This window comes from Colias philodice, chromosome 6, assembly GCF_061535455.1.
Source record: "Colias philodice isolate Cphi_HAF_F1 chromosome 6, ilColPhil1 Martin Lab GWU primary, whole genome shotgun sequence".
NCBI lineage: Eukaryota > Metazoa > Arthropoda > Insecta > Lepidoptera > Pieridae > Colias > Colias philodice.
The window spans coordinates 12,319,184-12,330,263 of record NC_143091.1 but is presented as its reverse complement, the minus strand read 5'-3'; the positions used below and the strand labels follow the sequence as shown (position 1 = coordinate 12,330,263).

General features: G+C 34.3%; 1 protein-coding gene across 1 annotated transcript; it reads left to right on the top strand.

Moving 5' to 3' along the window:
- The first annotated feature begins 476 nt into the window (after nucleotides 1-476).
- LOC149488123 (uncharacterized) lies at nucleotides 477-1,258 on the top strand. Its single transcript, XM_089696847.1, has one exon. It carries the CDS (start codon nucleotides 516-518, stop codon nucleotides 1,197-1,199), a length of 684 nt encoding a protein of 227 aa, XP_089552973.1. The 5' UTR covers nucleotides 477-515; the 3' UTR covers nucleotides 1,200-1,258.
- Nucleotides 1,259-11,080: the final 9,822 nt, after the last annotated feature.

Sequence of the window (11,080 nt, the reverse complement as noted above, 5' to 3'; positions counted from 1 at the left end):
TAGAATGAATATCAAATGAATTTAAGGCCGTTTTCAAAAATATTGGAACATTTGCTTGTGTTGCAGAAAATTTAATATTAATCATGACAAAAGTAATGAATATTAATGTAGAGAACAATACTCACTTCACTGGTTTGTCTCGATCATCGCCATAGCTCTAAATTAATCAGTTTAAGTTTATTAAACTGGATATAAGACCAGAAATATGAAGCTAACCAATATATTAATACAAACATAATAATTAATACTTCGTAAAATTAGCTGTGAACATAAAAAGTAACGATACCTACATCATGTACAAATATGTAGATTGGTTAAATATTTTTAATATAAGTCTTGCTTCATCATTTTCAAAACATGTCCCAAACAAATGAGACAGTTCTAGAAAACTAATTAACAGTATATTACTCATTATTGGATAAACGGAGAGTCGATAAACTATGACCCCAGATTGTTTTATATAAATAAATGTTACCGCCACTGCGCAGCAGTTGTTCTCCAAACACACAGCGAACATGTTTGTTTTAACTCTATGTGGCTTGCTAGCCTTTGTTAGCGCGGCCCCCCAGTACGGCTACCATGGATACTCCAACGAACTCGGAAGCCTTGAAAGGATGCTGGATGATGAAATATTCAGCATGCGCAACTTCTGGACGCAACTCCGAAATGACATGCTCAACCTCGAAAGCTCGCTACAGGATATAACCCGGCAAGTATCCCTAAACATTCCCGTCGAGAAAATCGAAGGTAATATGTACCAAATTAAAATGAACCTACCAGACTTCGAGGAAAGCGAGGTCTCAGTCGAAATGGGAAAACGCATGTTGCAAATAGAAGCCCACAAGATGTTGGACAAGGGATCGATAAAGCACTACATCTATATCAAGACCTTGCCATCTAATGTGGAAGACTCGGGTACCTGGGAATTCGAGAACAAGGTTCTAACTGTGTCCATACCTTTGAAAGATGTGAATGCTGTAGCAACTGATGATATGGAAAACAAATCTATTGAACGTGAACACAGCCGGGAGGAACTGGGGGATGACAAAGCTGATGACAACATGAACGTTGATGTCGGCATCGAAACTACAATACAACCTGAGTTGCTGACAAATGAAATACCCCAGTCCAAGGTAGAAGCAACTACTTATTCTGAGAGTGACAGTGATATCGACTTCGTCCCCGTACGGTTTAGATAAGATAATTTTTACAATGTTCGTTTTATAATATCTTTATTTAATAAAATGTACATACAAAATGTGTTTTAATTAAGTATGATTCGCGTAAAATACAAGTAATCAACGGAACTCAAATTAATATAAATGTATAAATAGTTTGGAAAATCCAAAAGTGCACGCCTCATAATTTTTTTTAATAATTATTTTTTATTAATTATTATTTTTGTTTATTTAATAAGAATTAAACCACATCGAATCAGACCCTGAAAAATGAAAGGGTTCTATTCCTGAGCATACTCAAGCGTAAGAGAAAGAAAAGACTCGATTAGTAAAGTATTTCGGTCGCTATCGTGTTAACAAGAAAATCCTCCGCACATACAGACACACGGACGTCCAAGACAGAACTTTTTTAAACTGTTTTTTAACTAGTTTAAATAACAAAAATGACATCAAAAATATCATGAATGTTAAAAATAGTGTTTTTTCTTAATATGTGTGTGTATGTATTATCTTACAAGTGCAATGTATGATACATAAAGACATTTTAAGTTTGAAAAATCAGATGTTTTGCGCGAAGTGACAGTAGTACCCACCTCAACGCTTCGCTTATGAGGCGTGCAATAATTATTAATTTCAGTGTTAATTAGAGTTAAATTAATACTAGAGTTTGAATCAGTTCAGTTGAGTCATTCACGTGAAATCCATTCATCATTATAAGCTTATAGGTAATTTTATTTATTTTGATAGTGAGTAAAACCTTTAAATAAAACTTGTTTAGTTTTAATATATGTATAAACCCGGTTTGATAACTTCTAGACATAATAATCTACTTTGAAATATATTTCATAAATAAATGTCTTCATTATCAACACCAGATAAGTGAAAATACCTAACTTTTAGTTGTTTATTTAGCTTCATCTGTTTTTATCTAAATAATTAAAACATATTGCGTAGAATTATTAGAACTATAATAACATAAAATAACAATAACCTATAAATATAATGTTCTACTTACTACAACACTAAACTATCACACGTAAAACACTGCCTTTAAAGAAACAAAGAAAAGTCGTAGCTCAAACAGACTCCGCCCAACTACTATATTTGTGTAAAAACATTATGTCCGTTGCAGGCCCAGTAAGGCCCTCAACACCACTTATTATAATTTATTGAAATACGAAATGCACTTCGCAGATTTTCCCTTTATATTTCTGAGTAAGCACTATTATTACTATAAAATAAACAAAAAAATCGATGATTTTACACCTATTATAACTTACTAGCTGTTCCGCCTGCGGTTTCACCCGCGTTTTCAAAGAAAAACCTATTCCCGTAGGATTTCCGGGATAAAACCTATCCTATGTCCTTTCTCGGGTATCAAAATATCTCTATACCAAATTTCATGCAAATTGGTTGAGTAGTTAAGGCGTGATTGAGTAACAGACAGACAGACAGAGTTACTTTCGCATTTATAATATTAAGTATGGATGTCTATTTCTGAAGTTCGATTTAAATCTAAAAAAATATAATTGATACAACTAATAATGTTTTGATCTCTTTAAGTTCATAAATTTCTACGAATAACTACTTAGAAGGAAAGATTAGTCAGTATTGAACGTTGCCATACAGATAACCATATTATCTTTACCTACATTATCTTTATTTATTTATTCATCAATCATCGTAATAATACTTCAAATTTAACAAATAATTTTATATTTTTTCTATTAACAAGTTTGTTTTTAATACTTTCAGAAAATATACAAACAAATTACAAGCCGACCGGTAAGGATTTATCAATAAGTTTTATCATTATTATTATGCTTTGTACATTTCAATTGCGTTATTAATAAGATATTCCCTATGTTTGCAAATTATTAATTAACTTTTCTAATCCCAATATTAATTGGTAAATAAATATTGAATAGTTGATAAGACAAATAGTATCTTCTTATAGGATAAATATAAAATAAATATTTATGAACAAATGAAACAGATAACAAGATTGACCCAATTTTAGGATATTTACCGTTTTATGAGTTGTTCCGTAAATACGTATATCTATACTAATATTATAAAGCTGAAGAGTTTGTTTGAACGCGCTAATCTCAGGAATTGCTGGTCCGATTTGAAAAATTCTTTCGGTGTTAGATAGCCCATTTATCGAGGAAGGCTATAGGCTATATATCATCACGCTAAGACCAACAGGAGCGGAGCTACGCGGATGTAACCGCAGAACGCAGCTAGTACAAAATATGCGTTTAATTAATAAAGTTAACAATAAGCGACTGTCTAACTACATAATATGGAATTACTCTGCTTAGGATTGTAATTAGACCTTTGTTACCTAGTAACTACGTCTGAACAAGTGTGTTTGAGGGCTTAGATAACATCTACTAAAATGAAATAATATTATGTTCTAGAAATACTAATAATATTATAAGCATAGTATCATAAATATAATACTAAACTAGTTATATTGTTACTTGTTATACAGGGTGTCCCAAAAAGTAGTGATGAACGGAAGCTGGGAGGTAGAGGACCTAAAGGGCTATCCGAATCACCCCCATGTATGTTATGCGATTTTTCGTATTTTCGGAGTTATGACGTTTTTTTCAATTTTTCACCTATCGCCGAGTACGGTGATATTTTCACTCATGGTGACGTCAATTATTGCGGAAGGTGCTTGATTTTTTTTGTGTGCTAAGCTGAAAGATAGGCCAATTCAGTATGGTAACATTTACTATCGTTAGATCTTTGAATGGAATAAAAAAAAGAATTAAAATGCCAAGAAAGATAAAATTACCCAGTATGTTCTCCACTTCAAGGGCCCGTAAAAAAATAAAATCACATAAAAAAAGTTTTCCATTTGGCTTTTAAAAACTTGCTCTATCTATCAGGTAGCTACCCTGAAAATTTCATTTTATTATTCAGAAGGCTTCAATCGAAAAATTGAAATCTAAATGAGGTAAGTGCAAAAATTGAATTAACATGATGATTAATAAAAACAAATTAAAACCAATAACAAGGTGTTTAATTACCAGAAATTTTTAAAATGACCCCGCTATTGCTCAGTGCAAGTGCGACATCACCGTAAAAAGTTGTCTTTTAAATGTCTGAATGCCCTTTTATCATTTTTAATGGTTTCTTCTGCTACTATGAATTTCCAGGTTATTTCGTTCAAATTGTGGCAGTCTCTCGTCTTTGTAGTATCCCCACGGAAAAAAATCAATAGGGTTTATGTCCGGGGACCGTCGAGGCCAGGCTAAAGGGCAAAGATACCCTGAAAGATGGATTGGTCGTTGCAGCCTGCGCATGCGCTGGTGACGCCTGCCTTAAAGCCTGGCCTGCACGGTCCCTCGACCTAAACCCCATTGATTTGTTTCAATGGGGATACTAAAAAGACCTCGGCTACTTGAGAGAATGCTACAATTTGGACGAAATAACCCGGAAATTCATAGTAGCAGAAGAAACCATTAAAAATGATAAAAGGGCATTCAGACATTTAAAAGACAACTTTTTACGGTGATGTCGCACTTGCATTGAGCAACAGCGGGGTTATTTTAAAAATTTCTGGTAATTAAACACCTATTTATGGGTTTTAATTTGGTTTTAATGATCATCATGTTAATAAAATTTTTGCACTTACCACATTTAGATTTCAATTTTTCGATTGAAGCCTTCTGAATAATAAAATGAAATTTTTAGGGTAGCTACCTGATAGATAGAGCGAGTTTTTAAAAGCCAAATGGAAAACTTTTTTTATGTGATTTTATTTTTTTATGGGCCCTTGAAGTTGTGAACATACTGGGTAATTTTATCTTTCTTGGCATTTAATTCTTTTTTTATTCCATTCGAAGATCTAACGATAGTAAATGTTACCATACTGAATTGGCCTATCTTTCAGCTTACCACAAAAAAAAAATCAAGCATCTAGCGCAATAAGTCACGTCACCATAAATAAAAATCTCATCGTACTCAGCGATAGATGAAAAATTGAAAAAAATGTCATAACTCCGAAAATACGAAAAATCGCATAACATACATGGGGGTGATTCGGATAGCTCTCTAGGTCCTCTACCTCCCAGCTTCCGTTCATCACTACTTTTTGGGACACCCTGTATATCAGAAAGGGATATATTGTATTGAATCTGTGAACCAAGTAGCATTAAACTTTTTATCCCAGTAAATATTATTCAAGAGAAAACATTCGTAAGTAGTAAGTACATTTCGCGTCGATTTCTGTTCTTTGCAAAACCAAAGAATTCAGTATATTTACAAAAAAAGCTAAGTGTTTAACAATGGCTAAGCAATACATCGAAAATAATAAGAGAAGTTTTAAAAGTTTTTTCTTGTCGAGTCAAAAGTTCTGCTATGGTATTAGATACAGTGACATAAACATTGTAGATAAGGATGGGGGTCGCGAGTTTGGAAGTTGTATAAAATTTAACGATCCCGACCTGAGACACACTGCTTGTAGGCCTAAAATACGGAACCCTAATAAAAACAACACATTAGAATTTTCATCATATAATTAAAGACACACTGCTTATAACAGCTGTAGGCAGATTCTTGGCAATTCCACTATGTACAAGCACAAAATACTTAATATAGTAGCTTACGCTACTACAAATAAAGGGTTATTCATGCTACTCCGTGTCACGACCAGACCGAGCCGTGCCGTCATTATTGTATTTTTATTTTTATAATTTTGTTGAAATGTCGATGGATATTGTTTCATTTATTTCCTGGCTTCGGCACGGCCCGGTCCTGGCACGATGAAGTGTGAATTATTCTATAGTAGCTTTCCGCTCGTGGCGCCCACGCCCGCTTTGTCTAAAATTTGATAAATTATATACTAAAGCCTTCCTCTTGAATCACTCTATCAATTAAAAAAGCCGTAACAAAATCTGTTGCGTAGTTTTAAAGATTTAAGTATACAAAGAGACATAGGGACGGTGAAAGACAGAGAGAGATTTTGTTTTATACTATGTAGATGTCAGAGTCCTACGTCTATAAATTACCAATAATAATTTATATTCTAGAAACATTCTGGAAGTTTCGCCAGCACTGTGTCCGAAAACGATAATCCTATCTTCGACGATTTTGTAAGCTCTCGGCTTTCAACCTCCATCTGGTCTTACACTCATGATTTTAGGATTATTAGTATTTCTTAAACTTTCGGTTCAAGGGTCCGCTTGGGCTCGAACTTGGGAAAATAAATTCGTGAGCCAAAATGTTTGAAAGTTGCTGATAGCGAAATTATTTTAGTTTTTAGACCTTCACGGTTTGTAGTGTAGTGGTCGTTAAGTTGTATGTGTGTAAGTACTGAAGATTGTGTTGAAGTATGATTTTATTCAAGTTTTTTACAAAAACATAAATCCATTATAAGTCAACACTTATAGCTGAGAAAGAAAATGACTTTTGCTATAATAAAATCGAACAAACGTACTATTCATAAAACCAAATTATGGACATTTGTATAGTATAGGTAGTAATCTATACTAATATTATAAAGCTGAAGAGTGTATTTGTTTGAACGCGCTAATCTCGGGAACTACCTAACTTGTCGGGTTTAAAAAATTATTTCGGTGTTAGATAGCCCATTCATCGAGGAAGGCTTTAGGCTATATATCATAATCATCTCGCTAAGACCAACAGGAGCGGAGCAATGCGGGTAAAACCGGGGAGCACAGGTAGTTTCAAATAAAAATACTCTGTAATTTATTAAAATCTAAATATTGCTTATATTAACTTTCCAAACCTGCAAGATGCAACTCTGTTATTTATCCCTACTTATAAAATGCCTTAGCAATAACCTCATAAAACTAGTTCCATTAAATGTTCCGAAGTTCGATTAATAGAAAAGTATAATCTTAGGAGATACTTTGTTGATGAAGTGTGAAAGTTTGAGGAAATATTAAAGCTCTCGAAGTGCACTCCTGTGTAGTGAGCGCTGCGGGTTAATCCCTAGGAAGGTTGAATCTTCATTTATTATTATATAGATAGAAGTTATCTTTGAAATATTAAATTATTCGGTGTTCAATGTTCGATATTCTTGCTCTTAAAACTCTCATATTATGCATGTATCGTAAGACATGCACAAATATACATTGAAGTACGAATATATGTATTTGTGATTTTATAAACAAAAAAAGAGAAGGTTCTGAATTAGGCTGTTTTTTGGGATTGTTACATCAGAAATTTCAACTGGGTGAATGTATTTTGATTGATAATTTGTTTTTAAAGCTGGTGCCTCTCATGTGGTCTTGTTTAAATTTGGTTTAGTTCTGACAAATTGAAGGCGGTTTAGTTTTTTGCCAAAAATAATAATTACGTCTTTTGAACAGATCTCGTATTTTTCTAATAAACTTTACTAAATAAAACAAACAAATGAACAGAGTTGCAACGTCTCGACATAGAAATGTTAAGACGGTAAAATAACATGCTTAACGCAGAATCCAAGCTATTTTTACAATCAAATCTTATCAAATGTGTTATCTTGTTACAGGTCAAATAAACTGAAACCCACTTCTTGTGGAATCGTTCCAATTATTATTATTGTTATGGATGTCGATCTCGTTGAGTTATTAAAAGCTTCCGAAATTTGTTCCTATTCTGAAGTGCTCGTTTTCCTTCTTCACAATAATTTATATTGCAAATAATTATAAATTCACTAACAATGCTTAATTGCATTGGAGAACAATACGCAATTGATCAAAAGGCAACATCACTTTGTTGATTCATGATATTATCTATGCCTACTAATAATGTAAGCTAAAGAGCTCGTTGATTGATCGTCAGGAACTAGATTCGAATTGAATTTATCGAAAAATAAATATAAGTGGCATGAACATTATACTTCGACCAATAGGAGCGGCACATCAATGAAAAGTGTTTGCAAAATGTGAAAAATATTTCTTTTGGGAGCAGACAAAGTTTCGTAAAATATTTATTTTGTACGGAGTTTCGTGGGTCTGCTAATATAGACAAAAGGATTACCAGACAGATAGCACTAAAGTAATTCTTTATCAATATAAATAAACTTTTGATCCAGACTAGGCTCTGGCGATTGACATAAATCTTGACAGTGAAGATACAAAAATGGTTTAGCGCTAAAATAAATTGGTCGCGGGAAATTTTTAATCCCCACTTTGACGTCTAACAAATTGACGTATACTAAGCGTATACCTTTCTGAGATTTAAGCCTGAGGCTATTTTATTGGACCACGTCAGGACTCTTTCTAGTTTTACATTTTTGGCACGCTCTACAGCATTTTAAAATATGAGCACTGAAAATTCTCCGCCTCAAAAACTACCTAAAAATGTGGATCCTGCAAATGATTACTTTAGAAGACAACAACCTCAAATTATTAAAAACTAGCGACCCGCCCCGGCTTCGCACGGGTGCAATGCTGATACTAAATACACTACAGAAAAATTGTGAACGTTGTATAGGTATAAAAATATAGCGGCCCGCTCCGGCCTCCGGCATCGCACGGGTATAAAATACATAGCCGGGCGGCCGCAAACGCTACGTCCTGCAATTTTTAAATCTGTAATATCTTCGAAAATATTCACTTAAATCATACGGTGTAAAGGGCCATATAGATCTATATTAAATGAACAATGTATCCATGGTATTTAATTGGTTAAGGATTAATGCTGTATTGGTTAAAATCGCTTCGAAAATTAGCCATTATTTGTCGTAAAAAGTAAATGACAAAAAAAAGTTATTGTGGGTTATCCATAAGAGATAGACATATACCATCGCGGACTTTTCTGTAGACCTTTTCAATGTGTATAATACCTAGTACATTATTTTGATAAAACTCGTATGGTTCAGCCTGCGTTTGCAATGTAAGCGGAATAAATGTAATTTTTTACGACATCACATTAGAAACCTCAAAAATAACAGTACTTCTCCACTACTTAATGGATCTTATTATACATATAAACCTTCCTCTTGAATCACTCTATCTATTAAAAAAAACCGCATCAAAATCCGTTGCGTAGTTTCAAAGATTTAAGCGTACAAAGGGACATAGGGACATAGGGACAGGGAAAGCGACTTTGTTTTATACTATGTAGTGATTTACTAACAAAATTTACTAAATTTAAAAATTTACTAATTTACTAGCTTTGTTTGGTTGGTTAAACACGCCAATCCCGGGAACTACGGCTCAAATTTGAAAAATGATTTCAGTGTTAGTCCATTTATCAAGGAAGGTTACAGAGCTAGAGTCAGAGCTATGCGGGTAAAACCACAGGACACAGCTAGTCCGTTGATAAAGGTATTGAATGAAAATGATGTGTCATTGGTATGTTATTTGTGGTCGATCATGAATAATAGTGCTGATATAGTGGTCTCAGTCATTTATGGATATCATCCAGATAATATTATACAATTGTATAAACTTTATTAATCACACTTTAGACGATACCGTATTAAAATACCTTAGGCTACATTATTTGTAAAGTTTCAAGTCATACAAATTGAATGGACTTTTATTTATTTTTTCTTCAGTGTATCTACCGCCTCCTCGGTACTTACAGGTAGACGCGTGAGCGTAGAACCGAGGGGTCCTGGGTTCGATTCCCGGTGGAGACGAAGAAAAAAAAACCGGCCAAGTGCGAGCCGGACTCGCGCACCGAGGGTTCCGTATGTGATGTAACTAAAAATTTATGGTTTTCGTAATTTTTCCTTTATCTATGCTATAAGACGTTGCTTCGTACCAAATTTCAAGATTCTGAGTTCACGGGATGCACCCTGTAGGTTTTGATTCCCTTGCAAGTGTCGAAAATTTGCGGCATAAACGGCTATATCTTTTGATTGCGTTGGATTAGAAGTTTGATTTTTTCACAGCTTCAAGGGACAGTAGACCTGAGTAATTGATATAAATTTCAGCTTCATACCTCCACGCGTTCCTGAGAAAAAGGGTCTTGACATACGGACGGACGGACGGACGGACAGACGGACAACAAAGTGATCCTATAAGGGTTCCGTTTTTTCCTTTTGAGGTACGGAACCCTAAAAATGTCTCGGTCTGGCAGGACACAGAAGGCTGATCACCTACTTGTCCCTAAAGAAAAATCGATCAGTTAAACAGATGTATAATGCATCTGCCCCTTACCCCACTAGGGGACATGGGACTTCACTTTTTCTTCAGTGTACAATAGGTTTTATCTTATTTAATAAATAACTTATAAAGTTAAATGTACAAATGGCCGCCTTATAGAGACCCATAAGCCATCTCTGCCAGGCAACCTACAAAGTAAATGCTTGTTTGCGCACCATTATCATGACGGTGCAATTTAGCTAATTCTACTTAAAATTTATTAACAATCTAGCTAAGGTTTATGGAAAAATTTGCATTTAAATGGGCACTTTCATATGGAAGCGTTATACCAAATTTAACATTTGGTTATCAAATCCGATTTACGGATTTCTTTATTTATCCGTTGTGATGTGAATTGATGTATTCGTAACATAACTGGCGTATTTAACTATGTATGTGAATTGCTATGACTTTATAGGTAACTAATCGCTATGCTTTAAACTGTTGTTAAATCACTCTCTAATTATGTTGTTAGATATAATAATATGTCTCGTATTTCCTCTACAAAACAATCCGGTTAGGACGTGCGAACGGAAGACCGGTTTTAACCGGCCTAATCCCGGATAAACGCAGGGTGACTGTCCGCTAAGTTTGAGCACGGATCTAGAGAACAAGGGAACTAGATCGACCAAAGGGTTATTTTTCAATTGTTAGAAAATAGTATGAAATTACTATTTTAAAAATTGGTTGTCTGTAAAGTCGGTTTACTGACGATAGTTGAACGTGATAACGGCCGTTTGTGCTTCTTTGTCGCTCGTTCCGCGCTCTCGCTTGCACTTCAAG